This window comes from Perna viridis, chromosome 2 (assembly GCF_037379345.1).
Source record: "Perna viridis isolate PV_CMFRI_1.1 ecotype Kerala chromosome 2, ASM3737934v1, whole genome shotgun sequence".
Taxonomy (NCBI): domain Eukaryota; kingdom Metazoa; phylum Mollusca; class Bivalvia; order Mytilida; family Mytilidae; genus Perna; species Perna viridis.
Genome location: NC_142446.1, coordinates 39,052,039 through 39,078,271, shown reverse-complemented (window position 1 = coordinate 39,078,271; position 26,233 = coordinate 39,052,039). Strand labels below are relative to the sequence as shown.

General features: G+C 31.8%; 2 protein-coding genes across 8 annotated transcripts in view; both read left to right on the top strand.

The window, feature by feature from the left end:
* Nucleotides 1–555: 555 nt before the first annotated feature.
* Nucleotides 556–8,149, top strand: LOC148624975 (RNA exonuclease 4-like). The gene is made up of 8 exons (XM_088568147.1): nucleotides 556–661; nucleotides 1,809–2,207; nucleotides 2,798–2,877; nucleotides 3,695–3,802; nucleotides 5,358–5,551; nucleotides 5,787–5,875; nucleotides 7,242–7,391; nucleotides 7,994–8,149. Exons 2-8 carry the CDS (start codon nucleotides 1,812–1,814, stop codon nucleotides 8,120–8,122), a joined length of 1,146 nt encoding a protein of 381 aa, XP_088424273.1. The 5' UTR covers nucleotides 556–661; nucleotides 1,809–1,811; the 3' UTR covers nucleotides 8,123–8,149.
* A 6,808-nt stretch (nucleotides 8,150–14,957) lies between these two features.
* The window catches only part of LOC148624974 (uncharacterized), a 41,534-nt gene continuing 30,258 nt past the window's right edge, over nucleotides 14,958–26,233 (top strand). For 2 of the 7 annotated variants that reach the window (XM_088568142.1, XM_088568141.1), the window contains exon 1: nucleotides 22,174–22,449. In XM_088568142.1, coding sequence (XP_088424268.1) covers nucleotides 22,371–22,449 — 79 coding nt within the window. In that variant the 5' untranslated portion in view covers nucleotides 22,174–22,370. Of the gene's footprint in view, nucleotides 15,095–21,064; nucleotides 21,214–22,168; nucleotides 22,450–26,233 lie in introns of those variants that run through there. The other 5 variants (XM_088568138.1, XM_088568143.1, XM_088568144.1 and 2 more) reach the window with 5 other exon arrangements.

Here is a 26,233-nt window from a genome sequence, read left to right as displayed (position 1 = left end):
CAAAATCTTATTATTTCATGTAGATTTACTGAATTCTTGAAAATAAACACCAAATTACCCCCAGCAAATACTAGCAAATACAATTTCTGATACCCTGGCAACCCCCTTATTAGGCACGAGACCGCAATTAATTTTCAAGTGCATTTCAATATACACATTTGAGCAGATTAAAAAAATTCCACCGGTGCAAACTGAATAAAACTTCTCTGGCCTAAAGATATGTACAAACAGGATTTTATATATCAATTGTAGAAAATTTTACCATCATTTTCTGAAATTAATACATATAATTCGGAGATGGGGTAAACATGACAAATGAACTGAGTTAAAAGTCCTAAATTTTAACCTTCTTCCACTGAACCAAATCACAACTTTTAGTCAGAATTGATTAATGAAAAAAAAATCCCAAGTAATTTTAACCTATTTTCTACCAATTAGAGGCAAAACTTCAGCAAATAAGTTTCCAGTAAAAATATGAAAAAATGTGGAAGGTACCTACTACCAAAGTTGGAACTATATTCGTATACAACGAAAACCAAGGGGAATTAATTGTGTTCTCGTACCTGCGCCCATGAGATGATACACAAAATGTTTTTATCCAGTTAATGAATGATAAGACTCTTAAGTATATTTGTATCACAAATAGCTGGTTAATTTTGAAGTAAGTAATTAAATACTCAAATGATTTCTTAAGTATAACCACCGTGAGTATAACGCAGTGAGCTTTAACTCTTATCAATAAATACAGTACATCTCACAATTTTAGCATTCACTGTCACTGATAAATGCTGAGTATCTTGAAGGCATAGCTTTCAATGCTCAGGTCTTATTGCGGGTCGTAATTCATGGGCTGATGATCAGGTTTATGACCTGAACACCAGCAGCTGGTCAGCCAGGCATGAATTTGCAATAAACACAATTTTCATCAGGTAAATTAATAATAATATTTACCTGGACAGGAAGTATGAACCTGTAGGCTGTGTAGAGTAAAGAAGTTACTAGTTTAGGGAAAGTAACTGGAAATATAATTTTCAGACAGCATGTAGATGTAAAGGTGTCGCTACACATAGGTTAATAGAAGTCATGTAATAGTAATTGTGATGAGGAAACCTTAGTAAGGATATTGTTATTGTTGCTTTTCTCCAAGATTCTTTATTAATTTCTTCTTTTTTCTCCTCTAAATGACTACATTTCATCGAAAAGCTTGCTTCATTTTTTTTAAGGGTATTAAAAAAAATATCAGTAGTGGAGTCAAAACATATTGTCAACTAAAAAATGTACACAATACATCGTAACTGTACAACCAGTTTGTGTAGTTAGTTAAATTTACTTCAAAAATTGACTTACTTGACTTATACTGCCATCAACCAAAGTTTCAATTTCTTCACTCGTCACAGTGGAGTCACTCTTGTTTTCCACTGTGACTCCATTCAAGTAAAAAGATAAAATTGCTCCATATCAATACTTTTAAATATTTTTTTCTGTCCATTAATGAAATGTTATTTAGTAGCCAGTACCATTATATATATCTTGGTTTTAAGACATGAGAAGTAAACTACAGACAATTTTTGAAATGGTGGCTCTACTGTGGAGAGTGGAGACACTGTGTCTCCATTCACAATATCTCCTTGTCAATTTTGAATTTGTGTTGACACTAGTGATGTCTTGTTTACTCTGGCAGAGTGTAGACCACTGACAATCATCCTCCATCTGACTCAGTTGGCAGTGTGCTGAGCCATGGTGCACCAATTGTATCTTAAACTGTTTTCTTTGAAATTTATAATAGGTGTGTAATTTTCTTTTTTCAGACGATGAACCATCAGAAGAAAAGAAAACATCAACATTTACAAGAAAAGGTGCCAACTGTGAAAAGATTTAAAAGTGATCTGAATAATGCTGAGCAATTCAAGAAGAAAAAGACCATTTCTGATTCTTCAAAAAATAATGTGACTTCAGGTGTAAATGCTACTACTGCAAGAAAAACAAAAACTCAAATTAAAAATGGGAAGAGAAGGAAACAGTGGCAATCAGTGAAAGAAAAAAGGAAAAGATTAAAGAAAAAATATTTGTTGTCAAAATCAGAAGCAGAAAAATGTGATAGTACAGAAGGAAAGTCAAAACTGATCAACAAAAATAAAGAAAGTGAACCCGAAACAATGCCTAAAAATTCAGAAGAATTTTCATCTAATTGGAAAAGTTTGGCAAAGGTATTTTTCTTCCAGCATTAATGAAACATATACACATATATTAATTATAAGTCTAATGTACAAGAAAAAAAACAAAAGCTGATGGATGAAAACATGAATCAAGATAAAAATGCATTTAATATTGAAATTTTTTCAGTGAAAATTATTAGTGTATGAAAATAGGGAAATCTGACGTAGTGCTAGATGTATGCCCCTCCCTTCCATAAAACTGTGAGAAATTAGTTTAACTTGAAATCTTGACCTTTTTTATATCTTATTTTTTTAGTCTCACTTCATTTTGCCTAACTGAAAACCCAGTACTGCCCTGGTTGTAATAAAGCACATGTTGCAGCAACCTGTTTTTGTTTTTTTTGTTTTTTGGGAAACAAAGAAAAGGAAAAGATTTCTTTCATAAAACAAACAGTTACACACCATGAAAAAAAATAAATTCATTCAAATTATTTTTTTAATTAGTTTAAATTACATGTACCTGTTGATGTGGTATACCATAACTAAAAGGCATCTTTTCATTTTTTTCCATAAGATCAGCCTTGATTTCATTTTATAATTTATTTACATAGAATGATGGTGTTTATTTATTTTTATTACAGGCAATGCATATTTCTTCCTCAAAAAAGAAAAAGAGAAAAAGGCAAGAAGAAAGTACAGGAAACAAGACAGAAAAGGACAAGTATGAAATACTGAAATATTTTTTTTTATAGTGATTCACAATAAAAAAGATTTATATGTATTTGAATGGTATTTAATTTTATTGAGTTGTACTTAAGGGAGTAGACCTAAAGTAAGGGACACAACTCTTTCAAATCATTGGAATGTTTGTATTCAACATTTTACATCAACCTTGTATAAGCATCAAAGTGACTTGGATTTATTTCATTCTGTTTTAAATGACATCTTGAAAGGCTTTGGTGAAATTGAATATGATACAAACATATCACTGATTTCATGAGTTATGTCCCTTACCCTATGTCTACCTCCTAAAACAGGCTTTAAAATAATAATAATGTTTTTTTTTTTTCTTAAATACCTACACACAAAAAAAACCTTCATTCAAACTACTTCTTTCTTCTAAAGTCTTTAAAATTTGAAATTGCTATGACCTGAAAACATTTCTTTTTAAAGAGGGGAGGTAAACCTGTTTGCTTCAAGTGAAAGTAATTGTGGATGTATTTGATGACTTGTTTCGTTGAGATGTTATTGTTTTTGTTACCGTCACTTACATGTTCAAATGTATGTTTTCATTATGCATTAAGAGACATTGAAGTCCTAAGAAACTAACTACAGAATTTACCAGTAATCAATTTTTGAATAATTTTACAGATGTCAATGAATTGCTAAAATGTCACAAACACTTCTTAAAATATCTATTAAATATCTTTTAAAAAGTCACCAAATTGTTAATGCAGAATTAAGTGTTTAGTGACTTTATAAGTATTTTCCTTTTTATCTAGTTGATTGATTTGACTATTTTTTTCAATGAACTATAGGGAGCCTGAAATTTGGTTTGATGATGTGGATGAAATCTTACTAGACAGGAAACCAGAACAGATGAAGAACCAGACTGACAAACTTGTTAAACAGGAATCATTTACTGGGTAAATTAAAATTAGATTTTATCTGCTTAAATATGTAAACAGGCTTTATATTTACATTACCACTTCCTATAGCTTTTGAATACGGATTGTGTCCGTCCCCATTCTTGTGAATTCACTGGATCACAAACTGATGATTCACAAGCCCTATTACAAGGTAGTAAGTTTTAATACATTTTCATTTACATATTACATTCAGATTTGTAAGTATGATAGCAGTCAGTTCCCATATATTATTGGAACAGCCCTCAGTAGTGATTCACTCGAATTGTCAGTGATTTTTATATTCCTGACTTATTTGTCATACGGTTTTGTAAAAAAAAGTTTGTTTTTTTTTTTAAATAAATGGGACATATTAGTATATTTATACAAACCCTCTATTTCAATTTTTATAGCTATCTTACCTCCATGATGGGTCTTGTGTCCATATTGATATCTAAAGAAAACCGCATTAGGACTATTATTTTTGTGCTTAACTCAATTCAGAACTGCAATAGAATTTCTTGGTATTTCTATAATGAATCATCTCTTCAGTAGTTGGTTCTTATAAATACATAATACTTCAGTGCTATTCTCTGTAAGAATCAGGCAGTGGGTAAATTATGGTGGAAAAAATTATGTCTTTTCCATGAAATCTTATTCAAAATGTTTTCTGAAATGGAGAAATGGCATTCATTTCTTTTTCAAGTTTTAGTAATTGGAGGTATGAATTTTAAGAAATGCATTGTAATTTCTTGATTGTTTACATGTGTGAGTAATTTGCCTCCATGCTGTCAGTTAGCCGAACAGGTAAAAATGTGGATTTTCAGTATTATTTATTCAAGTAAATTCTGTGAAGAATTTCTACTATCATCGTACCATTAGCATAATGATTTTGGAAGCCTTATTTTCCAAGCTTCTCTTTACATTCCCATTACTTTACATGTTAAAAAACTAATCTTTAAAGTTTCACTGTGAATTTCCAGGACAAGTAATATCTTAATGTTGCATACCATTGCGAAGCTTGGAAAATAAAGTTTTCAAAATCATTATGCTAATTGTACAATGATTGTAGAAATTAATTTACTTGAATTAATAATACTGAAAATCCACATTTTTACCTTTTCTACTATCTGACAGCATAGAGGCAAATTACTCACACATGTAAACAATATTCATACAGTTTTGATCAACATACACACAGATTATGCTCTTACAATGCATAGATCTAGGTTCAGTGTTTTTGGTACTATATAGGGGGTGGCCATTTTATCAGGAAGTTGTAAGTGAGACCCTATCATTCTACTGTGACTTCAGACTTTCTTTTCAGCATCCTCTGATGTTTCTAAAATGAATGAACTGTCAATTTGTTTTCAGTAGACCATAAACATGTGTTTTTTTTTCTGACTATGTGATTCATTATTTTTCAACTTTGCCGAGTCTTACAGATTCAAGCACTTAAATATCTACAATCCAAAGCCATACTCTGGGTCATTAAATACTGAAGTAATGTCCATGCTACCATCACATGACATGTGTTTGAATCAAAAGCTGTGAGAGCAGTCTTCATTTATTTTAGTCTTACTAAGGATATAGCAATGGACTGTGAAATGGTTGGTGTTGGTTGGGAAGGGAAAGACAACCAGCTAGCAAGGGTATCAATTGTCAACCATTATGGACACTGTGTGTTAGATAAGTTTGTCAAACCTAAGGAAAAAGTTATGGATTATAGGACTCATGTCAGTGGTATCCGACCAGAAGACTTAGAACAAGGTGGGTGAATATTTTGAGCAATAACAATGTTTTTTGTTATGGTTTAAGTGATATCAGATATAAAGTACAACCCTAAGTCAATAATTGTACAGAACAATGGTTTTTAAAGGCAAGTACAAGTATTGACCTCTTACCTTCCAAAAATTGCACATTTGGTGTCAATCAGGCCATTTTTTAAGTGGTGTTTTTTTTCTACATCTCTGTTTAATATTGTATTATTAAATTTTTTTTGTAGGTGAAAAATTTGAAGATGTTCAGAAGGAGGTGGGTCAAATCATGAAAGACAGAGTTCTGATTGGCCATGCAATACACAATGATCTAAAGGTACTGTTGTTACTACAATACACAAAAGGAAAATGAATATTAAAGCCCCTTTTTATATTGAAAAAGGGGCATACTTGTTTATATCATTTTCTGTTCCTGTTATTAAGTTACAATTTTAGCATACCGACTAAAAAGACTTATTGCGATATTTATGTGTTAAAAATTTGACTAATGCTGTATAAAAAAGATTTACAAATCTGTTAAAACAATTATGTGTCAAAAGTATGTCACAAAGTATTGTTTTGTGCAAGTTTCAATGAATTCTTACAAAATTTTTAGGTTTGAAGGCAGTTTTTGGTCAGAATATTTTGATCACATGCTTGGACAAACTTTTCAAAAATAGTCTTGATGCAATATGCTTTTATGGCTGGAATATTTAAGTTGTTCACAAATGTGGCCAATATCTCCTGCAATAAAAAAAAATAATGAAATCAGGTGGCTTATGCAAATTTGTCAGAATTAACACATTTTGGTTACATTTTACACGAAGGTTTCCACTTAATGCATGGTTAAACATCAAAAAGGGTTTTGTATTGCAAGGTATGCACACATTTACTTGCATATCATCCAATATTAAAGCTGATTTTACCAAGTTTATTTTCAGGGCCAAATTTGATACAAACCAAACATACCCCTATATAAATACAAATTAAGTTCAACATTTTAATGGTAAGACAAGCTATGATAAGTGAAGTAACCACTTAAGAAATACATGCAGCTTTAGATTTAAATGTGATTTGAATGAAAAAAAATACACTATCCTTGAAAATATAAGTCCATAGGTGCTTTAGTATCTTTATAGATATTCTATAGTTGTATGAATTTTTACTGCAAATTACAGTCTACAGATTGTAAAACTCTCCGTAGTACAGTTACTATGTTAAAAATAAGAAAATTCAGGATTTAATACAGCATTTTCCTAAAATATGGTAAAAAACTAATAGATTTGTCTTGATGCAACATATGGAGTTTGTCATTTGTACTACAAAGGGGGGCCATCTAAACTGAGACTCCTCTAAAATGACTGTGTGGAATTTTATGAAACTTTCACAAAATCTTTACAATAAAAAGCCATTGGGTTTTTCCATCTGGTTGACTTTCCTGATGCAATACATGAACTTAGTCATTCATGGACCAAGGAAGGGGGCATCTTCTACACTATATCTCCTTTAAAATACACTGAATGGAATTCAATGAAACTTCCACATATTCTTTATTACATTATGCCATTGTGCAATTTGTATATTACTGCTTGGGTTGGTATTCTCCATTGTCTTTGCTTCACTTTTGGATATTTCCTAATTTGTTTTATCTTATTATGCATTTTCATGCTTTTTGTGTATTGACTCCATGATTTATTTTGTAGGTGTTGTATATAAGTCATCCTAAAAATATGATAAGAGATACCTCTAGGTATAAACCTTTTCGTCAAATGTTTGAGGGAAGAAATCCATCACTGAAGAAGTTGACAGCAAAAGTTTTAGGCGTATCTGTTCAAGAAGGAGAGCATAATTCTGTGAGTTAAGAATAAAGAAAGTACAGAGTCTGAAACAAAATTTCTTTTTATATTGAGCTAAATTATTAAAAACTGACTAAGGTTTTAACCTTTGGAAGAGAAAACCCTATTAATTTAAACACATTTTCACCAGTTTCTCATGCATCACTCTTTATCTAATGCATCATATTTTCTTGATGTCTTTTGTATATTTAAAGACAATTTTTTCCAACTAACACACGTGAGAGTATTGACCAATTTCAACCAGTTCTTTTTGTCTTAAAATGCAAAAGACAACAATCACTGGTGCATTTTTAGTCAATTACCATTGTTTGGGGCTGAAACAAATAGTTTATCAGAAAATTACACATTAAGTTTCAATTGATAAGTTTGTAAAACATCAATAGCGATACTTTGGCTAAAGAATCATATCACTAATTTTCTTTATACATGTACTGAAGTAATTGTCATCTTCGGACCACAGGCTTTGATCTTATCTATCTTACTCATCACTGGAAATTGATCTCATGATTTTCTTTGCATCATATTTGGTGTTGAATGGGCACAATAAGTGTTCATGTAATATGTTTATATCTAATTTAAACCTGATTTTATCTTGGTAGATTCAAGATGCACAGGCAGCTATGAGATTGTACACAATGCACAGAAAACAATGGGAAAAAGACATGAAAAATAAAACTAAAAAGAAAAAGAAAGGACCAAAGAAGAAGCAGAAATTGGAGAATAAATAGAATTAAAATATTTTTTTTTATCTGTGATCAAGATTGATCAATGTTATGTTCCTACTATTAAAGCTGTACTGTTCAGGGTTCATCTCAGGAGTGGAATCATATGAAGCATTTTATTTTATCTATTGAAGACAAAAAATGTCCCATCATTGTGGACAATTTTTATATAACAATAAAAAAAAATTGTGGTCCTTTAATGTTATGGTGATGCAATAATTAAAAGATTTAACTCTGGCTGCTGCTGAAAAAATATTATTTTTCGTGCTTGTGTGAAAAAAATGCTCAAAACTCAAATAAAATCCCAGCCCCCCTCCCCCCAAAAAAGAAAAGAAAATGGTCTGTGTCTGAATCAAACCATATTTTTTAGATTTTGTGAAATGGACTATAAAAGGCAAATGTCATAATTACAAAACTGGGGACCTTACTTGGCCTATCTGATCAGAAATTTGCCTCTTGAGCTGCATCCTGTGGAACATTTGATTGAGTTTCATTTTTCCTGGTTGTTGAATGAAATTCTTTGTTATGTTGATACAATTTCAGGAAGTCCTCTAAGTAAACCCATGATCATGTGTCAAAAAGGAAGATTCTAATATAGATCTTTTGTAAAATATAGTTACTAACTGTGAAACTTACTGGAAAAAAGATTAATATGAGTTATGATTTTTGTCCCACAGTACTCATAACAGTGCCCTATAGTTTTCACTCTGTCCTGCCACCTGTCTCATAAGATTTGTTATAATTGCAAAAACTCAAAAATGGGATTGAAATTTTGAAATTTTAAAATGTGTTCTAGCCAATAGTGTTGTTTTTTTTTTAATAGAAGAGTCATCATCATACAGACACATTTACATGCTTTTACTTAACCAAGTATTCTGTCCAGCATACATTAAGAAGACGTGTATTGAATAATTTGTATCATTCTGAAAATCTCAACTGATACCTTTTGCCTTTGATTTTAAATACCATATGAAGATGTGAATATCAAATATTGACAAAAATTATATAAATATTTTTTTGTAGAAATTTCAAAAAAAAATTTTACTGCAAAGTCACTGATTTTGATAATGTGAGCTTAAATCTCTAAATCCATATTTAATTGTTATACTAAATACATGTATGCATTTTCATATTAACATGTGCATACTAAAAAATTTTATCAAAAATTATCATGCAAAACAATGAGATATTTAGGTACAAATTCTCAAAAACTATACAAATTAGACTAAAATTAGTCCATATTTCAATTTCTTTATGCAGATGTGCATATTACATTGAAACATTATCTGTAAAAAACATGAGACCTTTCTTATTTCAATTGGTAAATGACTTTTTTTTCTCAACACTTCATTTGAGGTAGGGCCTTTCCTGATAACCTCAGTATTTTAGTGTCATTAAAATTCATGAAAAAAAAAACCAACAAAACAGGGCAATGTACAACAATTCTGTTCCTTAGATATCAATAAAAACAAAACCTCACTAAAAACCGACACAATCAAAACAAAAACAACCACTGCCACAAGCTATAGTTAATTCCATCGAATTTTAAATTATTAATGAGATTTCTGTTAGGTATACAAAAACAACAACAAAACCAAAAGAAAAAAAGAAAACAGACAACACACCAAGGGTCAAATGCATATGAACTAATTTCCAGTCTTACACCAAAAAAAGAAAAAAGAAAGTAATTTTGAATTACAATACGTTACCATATATTGACAAAGTTCTTTAAGTTGATCTAGTATCATTCGATCTCGTTCTAATTGGTCTTCCAGTTTATTTTTATATGATTACCCAGTAAAATAATTTGCAAAATGTGAATACAGGTTTATACTATGGAGGTAGTTTTTTCTTTTTTTTTTTTTTTTGACAATTTATATACATGAACATATGAATGCATTATAGCTAAAGTCCTACTTGTTCAGTTCACCTGGCCCAAAGGGCCATGGAGCTATCGCTATCACTTGACGACCATTGTCCACTGTTATCCATCGTCTCTAAACTTTTTCAAACATCTCCTCTGAAACTACTGTATAAAATTCAATGGAACTTGGCATGATTGTTCCTAGGGATGTCCTGCACAAAAAGAGCATTTGAATTTTTTTATCATTTGAAAAAAAAAACACAGATGCTGTTGCTATTTTTAGACCACAGGGGTCAAGTTACCAATTTTTTTACACATATCTCATAAACTAGACTTGCTATGAGTCCCTCTTTTTAATATATATGACCCAGAAAATCTATGAAATTAACCTCTCTGACAACGCCACTACTTATTGCTCTGAAAGAGTCTCTCTCCCACAATAATGATTAAATTTGCTATCAGAGGAATACTTGCAATCAAATGAGTCTCTGTTGGGTCAAAGTTGTCGGACAGTTCTTTGTTCGAGTTATTGCCCTTGAAAGATGAAAAATTATATTTATTGCAGTTTTCAGCCAGTATCTTGATATTGATAATAGGTACATGTTGATGAAATGATCCTTATAATAAGGCATACGAAAGACTTTTGGTTGATGTTGTCTAATGACTCCGTTTGAGTAATAGCCCCTGAAAGCTAAAAAAAATGACGGTTTTGGCAGTTTTCAGGCAATATCTTGAAATAGCTCTTCTTAATTTTTTTTTTCAATAGCGAATGAATTATAATTTTTTTTCAGAAAAATAACATAAATTTCCCATGTGCATATTGTTTATTGCGCGAAGTTTTATAAATTAATTTGAAAACATATTTTTATCTTTAAACATGAGAAAAGTAGCTCTGAATTTAACTGAATAAGGGCGTGTCAACATCTTTTTTATCCATTGAGATATAACAAAATTATTTTAACAATCAGATTACAGTATTTATCTCAAAAATCAACGGAGGACATATGAAAGTAAAGACTCAGATAATCAGATATTTTATTCTTGTCAAAACTAAATAAAATTAATGAATAAGTTTGCAACCCCGCCCGTTCCCATTTAAAAAATGGGACGGGAATTTCACAATTTCGATTTTATTTTTCAGTTTCGTTTCTTCGTATTTATGCAACATTAATATACAAATCTTTCAATTCTTGGTGACCAAAATAATGTTTCTTCTCAGAAACTGACGTGGCTATGGATTTAGAACATGTCTATACGCCAAAAAGATAAAATTAGGACAACAAATATCTGGTAAGGAGTAAAAAATGAAAAATAAAATCCTCTCAACCACTCCATATTTTTGGTGAGGGTTGGATGAAATTTATTTGGCCTATACAAGAAATGGCTTTGTCTGTAGCTAGGAATTGATGAGGAGCTGCTTCTTTTTTCTAAACCATACAGAGGTTCCACTGCGATAGCACGAGAAAGTCTGGGACTTGTGCAGGGAAGCAGCCCACGTCACAATCAATTACGCATGCCCAATCTATAGTCTATAGCCTTTTAGCACCCCAAAATATATCAACTAGGCAAGAAGCAATCTATGAGTCAATTGATGATTGTATATTACATGTATATCTAATTAAAATTCTCGCACACCTATATAGAAAATAAGGAGTGACAGGAGACAACCTTGGAGTATTTCTTGTATGTTCATTGAAGGATGGTAAGAGCGTTGAATTGTGAATGACTTGGCATTTGGAGTTTTTGTAGAGTCCTTGATTAGTCTTTACAATTTGACACGGATTCCACAGTGCCTTATTACCTTCCAAAGTGCATTTCTGTTAACTATGCTTAGGCCTTCTTGAAGTCCACGAAGTTTATGTAGATGGCTGATTGCCATTCTACTTATTACTCGATGATGACCCGTAATGTGGCAATTTGCATGGTCAATACACGATCGACCGCATCGGAATCTGGAGAGTAGCTGAAATCCTCTCCAGCTTTTGGCATTTGCACAGGTCGCCCTACTTTGGAAGTATAATGATGTAGCTTAATCTCCAATCTTCATGGATTTCTACTGTTTCCCACATGTTTTCAAACATGTCATGCAAGGTGCTGTAGGGCCCCGTGCAGGACCGAGTGTAAACAGATATAATTGAAATATTGCTGCTCGGGCGTTAAACCCCAACAATCAATCAATCAATCAATCAATCGAGATGTAGGTTTTTCCGGGTTGATCTTCAAGACCTCAGGTGGAAATTTGGTTCGGTCCTGGGGCTTTTCCAGTCCTTATTCGTAGGACTTTTATGATTTCATCCTTCGAGATTGGGCCAGTATCAACATAAAGGTCTTCTCCAGGAGGTAGATAGGGAGCATCTGATTTATCTTCTCCATTTAAAAGTGGTCGATCTAGGTTTGCTATCACATTGCCATCTTTGTCTTTCACTGGTTTGTATGTGTTGGTTTTTCTACCTGCCAGCTGGCGTGTGATGTACGCAGTTTTTATGTCATTTCTGCCTATTGCATTCTTTGCTTTTAAAGCGAGCTCGTTGATATAGGTTCTTTTATCCTATCTGTTCCTTTCTCTTTACTTCTTTCCTAATGCTTGTATGTTCGCTCGTATACTTTCGCCTTCTAATCTGATCTTGTATAGTTGCCATGGTTATCTTGATCTTAAATTTAGCCACCACAAGTTGATGATCAGATGCTATATCAGCATTTCGATAAGCTCTAGTGACTGTCATGCTCTTTATACACTTACTGGCGGCGACTGTAATGTGGTCTATCTGGTTTCTAGTTTTCATCTCTGGAGATACCCGGTTTTTTTGTGTATATCCTTGTTAGGGAGTTGGAATGTCGTACCTCCTATACCCGATAGTTCTGGGAGCAAAAATCTGCATTCTGAGTTCTCCATTTTCGTTGATGTCACCAATTCATTTCTCCCCCGTGATGAGTTCTTTCCCTGTGTTATCTTTTCAAACTTTGGCATTCATGTCACCCATTACAATCAAGATGCCCCAAGTGTTGTTCAATCTAGGGTAGCTTGGAGCTGGTTGTAAAACTCTTCTTTGTCTTCTTCCTCCGCTACGTTGGTAGGAGCGTAGCATTGAATGACTGTTACTGTTTGTATCTTTGACATAAATCTTGCCACGATAAATCTTTTACTCATAGGATTCCGTTCGATGAATGATGATGTTGCCTTCATGTTGAGTGAGATTTTTACTCCATGTTGATGGTTGCCATGTTCGATTGTGGTCCAGAGTACAGTAGAGTTTTCCCTGAAGATAGTATGACCGCTCCAGATGATGTCCATCTAACTTCGTCCAAAAATATCAAGGTTGTAGCTCTCCATTACTCTTGCAGCCCGGGCAGCTTTTCCAGTTTAGTATAATGTCTCCCCGCTCCAGCTTGCTATCATTGAGGCAGTCTTAAGGGGGAAATTGTAGTCGAGTAACTTTTTAATGAATTATAACTTTTGAGATTATGCATTAGGCTAATTGGACTATTATTAAGTCTTAAGTGGCGTTAGATTTTACCTTATTCCATTTGGATTTAATTACACTTTCTTTAAGAAATTTACTGAGGACTTAGATAATGTATAAGTAAATTTGAGTAGTTCAGATTCTTATAACAATGTTAAATAACATAATAAAGTTGATCAAAAGATCCATTAAAGACAATGAAGCCATCATCTCAGAGCTAATTATGTTGTGCTTGTTTGGGAACTTTTCAACCGTAAAGTTATTAAGTTCTTACGATGTATGTCGCATATGCCAGGGGTAGGGACTATCCTCATTGCACATCGCATTAAGAACTAATTAATTAATAGAACAAATTATAATATTACAAGTAAGTTCTCATTGCTCAAAAATATAGCATAGTCTTTTTTTACTCAAAGTGAACGTTTTCAACCGCCTTAATTAGTTCATTACTGAACATGCTTGTATACATGTTGTCATGTCATAAGTACATAGGAAATTTGTTGTCATTAGAAATTGTAAAAGTTCCGAGCCGTCTGGTACATAAGTTCCTTGGTCTTTAACGATAGGTAACAAAAAGTAGTCAAGAAGTCTACGCAATCTCCATAAATGGGAATAATTGGATGGCATGGTATTCTTATCTTTTCTCTATTGAAGATAAAATCTAAATTGGTTATAATGTTTTGTAGTAATTCGTGTATTTTTCGCATCTTTCTAATAGTTTGTCTAACATACTGGATTAATATAACACAAATCTCTGGATATTGATATGGATGTAGTTGCTCATTACAACATTATGAATGTTTCGACTATAAACCGTAAAATGTTAATATTAAAGACATTTATTACATACTTCTTCATGCATAATTTAACATGTTGAATGGACGTTTATGGTACATTCACTATATGTACGTACATGAGATTCCTCTCATCTCCTTTCATTTTCTTTTTATATTTTTTTCTATTTAAACTTTTTTTTATGGAAAAACAGAATACAACATTGTTTTTTACCATTAAGCAACTTCATTTATTTTTTTCTTGACACAGCAAAAATATTTTTTGGATTTTTCTTCAAAGTGAAATTAATTTTTTTTTTCAAAAATATCCCAGTCCCCCACCCTTAATATAAAAATGGTCAGTACCTTAGCATGAAGGACACCAAACCTATCAAAATTTGTGTCTAATTAATACAAAATGTTGGTAATCACCTCTCATGCAAAATTTGTATCATGTTTTCTAGTATTGACTTTTGGGTTCTATAATATTTGATATGTAATTAGCTGCAAACCACTTTGATACTGCCATGTTGAACTTTGCAAATTAATTACTATATACATGCGTATGTATTTTAAAATTTATGTGATATTCTTTATTTTAATAATATATATACCATCAATATTTAGAAATTAGATATATATGTTTATTCACTGCTATTTAACGTTAATTGGATAATTCTAAATATTACAAGGGAGGTAATGAGGAAGAGAGGTTTGATCACATGACCAATAGCGCTAATGTTTTTTGAAGCTCACGTGATTTGACCGGAAATTAGTACTTTTTATGTCAAGTGGAAAGGAAAAGTGCCATCGGTAATGTTTTCTTTATGAATAAAGAGATGTGCACAGTAGAAAGAAGATATGGGAGACATAGAGAATGGTAAGAAATCAATTTATCATTTTCTGTGTGTATACATCCATTATAACCACGTAACCATTGTCTTAAACCACCTGTTCCCATCTTCCGTGCACCGAAGACCAATTTTAAAATTACTCAAATGTGTGTAAAATAATGTTGTTTAAAATCATTGATGTTGCCAACCCAATCATTACTTGTTCTTGTTGAACTGTTATATTCAAAGTCGTGCTCAGTCAATTAAAAAAACATAAATATCGGAAATGTCATCAAACGCGATCTACAAGAGTGGCCAAGACAAGGGAAGTGTTTCGAAATATTCTGACAGTACATGGTACAATTATTTTCAAAACAACAGATCAAAGGAAAATGCTGCCGAATCAGCTTCAAAATTTGTGTAACTCATTTGGTATGAGTGAAAGTTGGCATTATTAAGTAAGATAATAGAAGTGATTTAGGGTAATATATAGACACACACTATGACTGTTGGCACAAAAATGGACCATACTGACTTGTCACTGTCTCTAGATATCAAGACAAAATATGTCTATGGAAAACATTGAGCACCTAAGTTAAAACATGATATTAACAAGAATCTACATGGTCCTTATACATGATGTGTGGAGAAATGCCTTTTTGTGCACATTCATATACTTCAGTCCACTAGTATAAATCCTTGGTTCAGTTTAAAGGAAATAACATTTTAGCTTTAAAAGAAAATTTGATGTCATCAAACTGGCATTGTACTTTAATGGTGAATTTGCTGTCTTCACAATTAAATTATATGCAACAGAAGTTTTTGCCTTAAGATTTCTTGGGAGCTATTGTAATGGTATTCATTGATTGTCTCTGAAATTCCATATTTTCTAAGATAAAAAAAGGTAGATAAAGTTGAGTTGCAAGAAAGCCTTATAAATCTAATACATGTATATAGAGAAGTGTGGAAACTGTTGTCTAATCTTCTTACTTTCTTAAAAGGACCAAGCAGTGCTCGCCTTTAGCCACTAGCCCGAAGTCCGGGCATAGTAAAAATTGGTTCGGGCTACTGAAATGATGTGTACATTTCTTGTTTCGGGCTAGTTGAATCCTATACAGTCCTCTATTATTTGGGCCAGTCATTAAGAATTTTGAAGGAAAGGACTGACTAGGATCTATTTATACATTGTAGCAATTCACAAAATGTTATGATGTAAAGTTGGTCTTAACTTACATGTACATCTTGTATTACTCTCAATACTTTTTTTTTCATCAGGCTATCATGACCTATTTGTATAATAAATTCTCTTTTAAGAGTAATCAAGAGAACCAAGATTCTAGAGGAAATCAACAGAATGTAATCCAGGGCTAAAACGTGCATGTTGAATGAAATCTACTATTAATTTTGACTTAGTTGCACACAAGTTAGTAAAACACTTTTAATTGTCATTTAAGACTTGGTTAATTATTCCTATACAGTTATGGCTTCCATAAATTTAAAGTTTACCTGATGTTCATGAAGAACCTATAGTAAGGATCTCCAATTCTCATCATACTGTACAAGTGAAAGTTTTATGAGGAAGAGTTATTTTATTTGGCAAATGAAAAGCTCTAATTTATGAAGGGATTGTTAGGTTTTGACAGCAAACATTGATTGTTAGAGTGGGTTGAATTTCATTTTGACCTGTTTTTTTCGAAAACTAAAACAAGACAATAAAACAATAACAGTGTACATGTACATGTATAGTACAAATTGTATATTTGCAATCCTTGATTTAACTGTGAGCCGCAAATTAACATTACTTTCATGTTACATAGAACCTCTGTACATTATCTGTAACACCAAGAATGTTAAGGATAAAAGAAAACCTAAAAATAAAATGGAAAATCTTACTTTCCATGTACATTGTATGTTGCAAGTAATTTTGTATTGCTTTTTGTACACTTGCAATTATGTGTGTGGTTATTTTAGTCACTGCATGCTTAAGTATTGATTCCACAATTCAGTGCTATATTTACAGAAGAAGAGATACTATTTGATATGAGCCATTTGTACATGATAAAAAAAGCTAAATTGCTAATTGCATACAGTAGTATAGGATGCTAGTATCTTCCACTGACATTGAAGTTCTAACAATAATTATTTTTCACACCTGGTGAGCAGTCAATTTAATTTACTTCCTGTTTTTGTTTATGTTTGAATAATCATAAACGAATCAGGGATTGAATTTCAGAATTTTTTCCACCAGCTAAATTTAGCAAGTATTGAAAATTTACACTTGCTAAATTTAAGTATTTTGGGTTATTTCTAGACTTATATACCTATATGACATATAGAGTTCCACTAGCAAATTTTAGCAAGTGGAAATAATTTCTACTAGCAAAATTGAATTTCAACTTGCATTTAGCAAGTATTTCTTCCTAAATTCAATCACTGCTAACCAGTACAGATATTTTGGTATTAAACACATGATGATGCCTTATCAAACCTTGGACCATCTGTTTTGGACAGTGATAATTTGTGTTCAAATGTTTATGTGTATCAGTAACTTTCACTCAGTCACAAGTACATATACAATCAAAGTACTCATGTACTGAATCAATTTGTGTCGATCGTTTGAGTTTTTACGCTGCAAATATTCGTCAAATTGCAAAAATTGGGCTGGATAAAAGGAAAATACCAGGACCAAATTCAAACAAATCTAAACATAAGCTTATTGTTGTAAATGGTTCATATTGGACTCTTTGATTTATTCTTAAATTCACCTTTCTGATTACGAAGGTCATTACTGAAAAAACACCAAATTCATGATGCATCGTAGCAGTGCGCCAGTTAGCGTAATATTCAGGTTTGATGTCGGTTTACATAGAACACCTAGATGAATGAACACAAAACCATCTGACATACTGGGTAATTGAAAAAGAAACTACTAGTTGGCCTTTTGCAATTTCTAAATTTCCAAATCAAAATTCAATTTATCAATCACCGGGTGGAAAATATCTGTCAAATAATTCAAACTTCAGCCGCAACATTCATTGAAATTTATCATCTCCTTAGATGCATGTCCCTCTCAACTAGCTACATTCCTTAGTTTATAACATAAACGCCAAAGTCTTAGAATATAATTTTAACAATTATTTGGCCCAAAAATGAGTGGCAAACGATAGTATTGAACCTCTTTCTCTATATAAGTTTCTTCATCAGATCCACATCCCCCTTTTTGTAAGTATTTGGACCAGCCAGGGCCTGCATGAAATATCTGATCACAGCTTCTATGATTGATGAATATTTATAGCCTAGCAGGGTTTTCATTTCTAGCTAAACATTAAATAGGTTGTTATGCATCTAAAATAAATAGACAACTTGAATATATTGACACTGAACAACTGGTTGCTTAGAAATAAGCAGGTACTGATAAGAGGTTAGAGGTCAACTATTTTTAATTGGATTGTTGTGAATACAAATGTAGACTCCTAATTAATCAGCAAATTTAGTTTACAGTAAAAGTTGTTTATTGGGTTTGTTTAGTGACGTAAATAACGTAGAATTAAATTTGATATATTAGATTTACCTGTAAAGTGGACTCAATTCCTGTATATGAACCTTAATGGGATATGCCAATGGGACTATTTTAATGTAGTAGTGTAAGATAATTGCAGATGCCATCAGGCTTTACAAATTTAAAGGCTATGGCAACTGCTATATCAATTCTGGTCTTCGATCTAAATTGATAATAAAATAACCATACTGGCAGTGCCACCAGCTAAGGTCATGGATTATACACCGTATAAATATACATGCACATGTCTTGACTTTTTAAAGCAGTTGGTAAAACATGAGCCTGCATTGCTAAGGCCAGGCTTTGATTTCCATGTGGCACTGTTGTGAATGATGTACAATGCATCATGTTCTGCTGTCATTTGAATTACCTTGACCATACTGACAGCTGTCCATTTTCCATAAATTTGCCAATAGCAAGTTGTTTTGCTACAGTTAAACTTTCCACTGAAATTTATAAATTGATTCTGTGAGGCCAACACTAATTGTAGTTTTTTGCAATTGCAAAATTACTGTGTGCACTGTATTCCTTTATTCTTTATGGATACATGTACATGTATAGCCACACAAAATATTTTATATTCAAAACAAGGGACATACATGTACAAGTATCTGCATCACTCAGGATTTGCCTAATATAATTGAACATGGACTTGATGAAATTTAAAACAATCACATTTACATTTATTTCGGCATACACCAAGAGTGTACAGTGAGTGTATGTTTGTGTTTATGATGAAAGTTAGTGAATTTAATATGTAGTTCAAAACAATAAAAAGTCCTAATAAGAAGTTGTTTGAAATCCTTACTTTGCAATGTACATGTATTTATGGGGGTACATGTAGTTTTACTCTGTGATAATTAGTGTTCATGTGTACAGATGAGACATTCTGACCTAATGGGCAAATACCTATGTCAAGTATGCTAATTATATATACTAGGTCTGTGTGATGTATGAAAGGCCAATAACACAAAATGATTCAAATACAAACGGTCATTACATCATTACTTCAAAGGGGTAATTTAGTTCATTTACCTTCTCATTGTGGGAAATGGATACATTAATTTATTGTGGTACATTGTACATTTATAATACATGTAGGACCAGAATATACAAAATGTAATCTTATAGAGCCTTGTTTGTCTAATTTGGTGATTTATTTGTTGATTCATCTTTTTGTACATACATGTACATGTACATTGTACAGGGATATTTTTTATCTTGACGTCAGAACTATGGTTATTGTATATATATATACAACATACATGTACAATGAATGTACATGTGTACAGTTTACATGTACATGTTAAGCTTTGACATGTATCAGTTATCATTAGATTCCAAGTACTTTTGTTTACTTTTTCTCTTTAGCCGTTTGATAACAATCATTGTACTTGAAATGTATCCCACTGTTTTCTCATATTCTAAAAATGGTACTTTTTGAATATTATATATTTGTACTTATGTCCATTAATTTATACATGTACAAAATGTAGGTCAACAGCAGCTTTCTGAAGTGAATGGTACTTAGACAGTTGGCTTAGACTATTTCATTACAAGGACACATTGTTTTAAGATTAGGTCATTGTCAGTGTGGTGTATTTACCTCTTATATGGAGGTTCATTGACTCTCATATAAAATTTTCTCAAATACACACCATGTCTAAGCCATAAAATGCATACTTAAAGATATGACAATGATATTCTTTATGTGAATTTAGGTAAGGATTTCTCTTCCTGGTCAAATGAAGCATTAAAGCTATAAAATGTCGAGGGCATTACATATGGTTTTGTCGGGGATATATACGTAGGCTCAAAGTATATATTGATATGAAAAAAAAATATATTCATGTAAACCAAGAAAAAAGATTCATACATTGAAATATTTGTTAGTGCCTCCCCATAATTATATGATCTTACTTTGAAATGGCTCATTGCTTTATGGAAGAGAAGGGCTTGTCTGTAAGTTTACAGATTTTTTGAAAGTGCATTTTACATGTACATGTAACTAGAATTAATTTCAGATAATACAGAATGGTACTATAATTGTCTGAGGAAAACAGTTGATAGACTACATGTAGGTGGCACAACTGTCAAGACCTTTTTACAATTCTAAACATTTTTTTTTAGCAGTCATGGATTGGGTCAAAAGTTAAGCAAAAACTGACAAAAACTGTAATTAACACCAAACTCTACATCAGTTTGTTTATAGTTTTAAATTCTCTTCCAATCTCTCTGGACAGGATTTACTGCAGCCAGTAACATAGATGATAACCCCTTCTGACTTTATCTTCATGAAGAACATGGCCCTCAGCACCTTCTTACATTAATTAACATATTTATCTATTTGTCTCTCTATCACTTTCATACACCGTTACCATGTATATGCCAGTGTAAATTGGTATTTCTATTCTTGTTACTTTACCGATTTAATTAAGACAGGATATGGCAGGTTTTACAAGTTACTAAGTCATTTTGTGGAGAGGATGGTTCCTATTTGTGCAGTATGTTTATAATTGACTTGAAGTTCACTTTAGAAGTGCTTCAGTGTTGGTGTAGTTGGATATATCTGGAAAGATTTGAAGTTGACAGCGATGGTTTTATCAGGTTTGTTTCTTAATTTTGTTAGTACATGTATTTGGTGGATATGGTGATAAATTTACAGTGTACATGTAGGAAAGTATGCATGGGACAAAACCATTCAGTTTTAAAAAAATCTGAAGTTGGTCAAACTATTACAGTGTCTTCATAATACATGTAGCTTTGACTTTATTCAATCTTCTGATAGTTCATTGAGTTTAATAGAATTTTTGAAATTTTTTAAAGGTTTAGGGTTTAATTATACATGTACATTGTTGTGCTACTTTAGGTGTACATTATAATGCAACACCTTGCTTTTGGTCTCATTATAACTGTTTAAGCTTTGTTTTTACACAATGTAATTCTACATTGCAATTACTTTGCCCATTGGTTCAGCATTTTAAAGACAAAAGGAGACTTTTGTTTCAAAACATAGTATGGCTATTTTACTAATTTAAAAAAAATACCTTCCTCCAATAAATTATTCCTTTACGATTTTACTATAGATTAGGTCAATTTCTGTCTTTTATGAATATTTATGAATAGTTTCATTTCATTTATTTTAGGGCCTTTTACACTTTGCTTTATGGTTTGGGTTTTGCCCATTATTGAAGATGGTATGATGACCCACATTGAAGTTTTGTTGTTTGGCTTTTGGTGGATGACTGTCTCATTGGCAATCATACCACATCCTTTTTTGCATATTTCAGTGTTAGCACATAGTACTTTGTACATGTGTATAGTCGACTTGACTGTCTAAACCTGTTTACATGACACCAAATACATGTACATCTATTATTAGAGATTGGTAATTTCTCTATTGCACCTTTCTTAAACTCTTGCTATTATTCACTTTTCCTTGTATTTTAAGAAATCTTGAATGCCTTTTTACGCCTTTATTTTGTGTTATAATAGTGTGACTTTGTTTAGGGGACAGGAAATTTCAATAGACATTCATAGGAAAGAGAGACTTTTACAACTTCCTGAAGTTTATAGTGTAGCTCTATAATGAAAGTTTAATGCCAAAATCTCTGCATTAAACTTTGAAATATTGAAGTTTTAGTTCAACTTTATTGTTGTGCATCAGATTTTGCAGTGAATTCTTACCATTACACAAAACTGATATGAAAAAATTTTTTTTGGCTTAGTGGAATTACCGTGTTAATGAGAGTAAATATTTTTGTATGGTGAAGATGGATATGAAAAGTTCAAGCTGGATTGTTAAATTTTCTGCAGAAAGGGATCAGTGTTTATTCTTGACAGGTTGGTTTTATCAGAGATAAGTTAGGAATTTCAGGAATAATACAACAGATTTCAAATCTTAATTTTTTTACTGTTTTGAATCCATACCAATACAAACAAGATAGATAGTTAGTTCTGCTTTGCTTTAAAAACCTTGTAATTCCTCCCCTGCCATATTGTTGCAGTGCTCTGGAATTGTAGTAATTATTTTGTCTTTCACTGAGAAGTTTGACTGTAAAAATTAACTTTCCCACAACTGAAATCAACTTACAAAATGATTAGACCCTGGGCTAAACTTGCCACCCATGATAGGAAGCAGGGGTTCTGAGATACTGTTACAAAGTTTGACATTTAAGCATTGCATGTATCAATAGTTACAAATAATGTGTAATATTGACAACATGGGTACCAATTCTATTTGTTTTGTGGGTTGTTAACTACAAAGGCCAAATCCTGACCAGATCTTCAATTTTTAACAGTCAGAATCTGTTAAGGCATTTACAAATCACAAATTTTCAGAGTATTGTAACAAATAAACAAAACTTGATCTAATCCCTAAAAAGTAATACCAGCAATTTTAAATGTAATAATTGTAAACTTAGATATTATATAAAAATTGTGTGGTTAGTACTGTAATATACACTACAGTGAAAGGTTAAACCCCTTTTGGACTTCAAAATTAGTTTGATTTAGAAAAGTATTCTGTTTCATGGAGAAAACATTTATTTTAAGTGATATGCAGGGACTTCAAAAAGTGTCTGGTTAAGACAGATATTGAGGTTTTCAGGATTTCAGTTTAGACAGGTATTGAGGTTTTTCAGGGTTTCAGTTTATACAGGTATTGAGGTTTTCAGGGTTTCAGTCTAGACAGGTATTGAGGTTTTCAGGACTCCAGTTTAGACAGGTATTGAGGTTTTCAGGGTGTCAGTTTAGACAGGTATTGAGGTTTTCAGGGTTTCAGTTTAGACAGGTTTCACTGTTTTATGAATATGAAACCAATGTGAAATTTTACAGATTTAAACATAGTAATTGCATTCAAATGACTATTATTTGAGAGTTGAAATATTTAACCATTTAATGAAAAGATAGTCGCTGGCTTCCTATTGGAATAGTTGAAAAACAATTTTAATTTTTAGCCAATTATTTTTATTGAAAGGTGAATATTCTTTAGAATGAGTACCTTTGTAAGTGATTCCATCAAACAGTTATATCAGATATGTCATTTTAAAAAATAATACAGCAAATTTAAAAGGGAAGTTAAGATGATAGACAACTTTGTTATCTTATTTATGTGTACTATAATGTGGGAATAAATTTGAAATATTTATCTATAGGTCTGATAGGAATTAGATTGCTAGGATTGTGACATTTTATATATTGAGTAAACACCCACATATAGTTTCTATATAGATTTATTACAGATCAAATAATAGATAAGAAGAAGAGATATGATTGACAGGGTATTGTTCTATTGCTTTATTGCACTAACATTTAAGTATAAGTGTAGTTACATGTGTTGTTGCACTTTCATTTAAGTATAAATGTAGTTTCATGTGTTGTTGCACTTACATTTAAGTATAAGTGTAGTTACATGTGTTGTTGCACTTACATTTAAGTATAAGTGTACTTTCATGTTCTTATGGTTCTACGTGTATTGTTTCATATAGCTAGAAAATGGTATTAACATGCAGTGGAAAAATGAAAATGGGGTGGTGAAATATTGTTGAGTGCTCAAAATCTAACATTTGTATACAATAATAGCCATCTCTGACTTTTTACTGATAATCCTGATAGCCCATCTCTCTCTGTCAGTAAATGAGTGGGTCAGGTATTGGTCAAGCAATGCTTTAGAATGCAGATAAGTAATTTGAGTACATGTACCCTCAGTGGGTGCTATATACATTTAACTCCATGGTCATTCAAAATCTCTTGGTTCTAAAGACCATTCTTTAGGAAGTTCAATGCTTTGTTTAAAAGTAACTGGGTTTTCAAAGGGTTATGATATGTTGTAAGATCTTTCATGCTAGAACAATATGAATAGAAAAAAATTATGGGTCAGCATGCTTGTTTTAGAGATATATATGTAAGCATTGAAATTTTGATGGGAAATGGATTTCTCTGTGTTTTTTTTTTCATAAGTTTTGCCATAGTAGGTTATATTTATCAAAAACCCTGAAGAAATAACAAGAATTTCATTATAACTTCTCAAATAACATTTTAAAGTGTGATGAAATTTTGGACAGAAAAGTGAGGGTCACTGGACAAAAAGGATTTTTGCTATGAAAGGGATAAAACCAGAGCAGTCTGAAAATCTGACAAAACCAGCATATATTCCTAAGGAAAACCAATGAGGGACAGAAGGATTTCTATTTAGTGTCCCAAAAAAGTAATATGCGTGCTTTTTACATTGTTCACAGCCAGAAGAAATGGTGGAGTGGCGTAATTGTATTTGTTTTAAAAATTAATATGGCAATAAAAATAATGGACAATGAGACAGTGTCTCAACATACTGGGGAGGACCTGGAACCAAGAAATTAACTTTTAATGCCCTGAATTTAGCATTATTGATCCTTCATCATGATGTCAAACCCTCCTTTTGTCCTCTTTTTACTCAGTTCCCCCTTCATTAAATGCTTTATCATCTGGATATCTCAACTGAAATCTTTTATTAATTTGTTCTTTCTAATATCTTTCTCCTTGTGTGTTGTTGTTTTTTGGTTAGGGGTAATTAATTATGGAGTACAAAAAGAAAGAAAGGCGGTTAATCTATGATGACTATAACACACTGTTATGTAACAGTTTGACAGCTGAATGCTTCACTATTTTATTAAGTTTTTAATTGATTTGGTATCTTATGCTGATGATTGAGAACATATTTCAATGTATAGTCATTATTTAGACTTGATTGTTCCTGCTTTCATAAAAAGAAGCTGAGTAAACTTGTAAAAATGATGAAATTCTGCATTCAATTAACATCTGAGATGTTAAGCTTTTGTCATAAATAAAACTATGCTTTTTTTTTTGTATAATCTGTACATATAACAGGTAGATTGCCAATGATTGGTGCCTTCAATAGCAGTGTTCAGATACTTTCACTTTTTTTTCAAGTACCCAAATAGTATTAAAGCATTGGTCCTTGTTAACAGGATTTTTGGCAAAAATAGTATTGATAAAACTATAACTGATGGTAATAGTTACAACAATGAAGGAACAGCAAATGCATGCCCTAGACCTGTATGAATTTTTAAAAAAGTCTTCGAATGAGATTTTTTTTTAATTTTAAGAAAAAGAAAGATTTTAGGAAATACTGGTGGCAGTTTTGAATTTCTGTTCAGGACTCAGTCTTAAATGAACTTAAATATCCCAGTGTAGAGGGAGAAATGTGACAGGTTCATGTAAAATACTATCTGTTGTACATATTTGTGCATAATTTTCTGTTGCTTAATTGCTTGTGTGACTAAGACTGTTGGTAAACAATGTTTCATTAAAGCTTATCAAGGGAATGCATGTACATGTACATTACATCACAGATTGGCTGACCTATATGATTGACCCTGTACACTACATGTACTAGTCAATTTATTTTTGGTCAAGGAAATGTTATTCTTAGTATATGTATCATAATGGACATGAGCTCCAAATAGTATTTATTTCTCAATTTGTTAAATTACTGACCTTCCAAATAGTCACAATGTACTTCTACAGGTAAGATGAGGTTCCTGTGAAAGTCCTTGGCTGAATTACTTTGAATCTGGGGTATTTTTTCATGCAATTAGATAAACTTATGAAGCTTATCATAACTGAG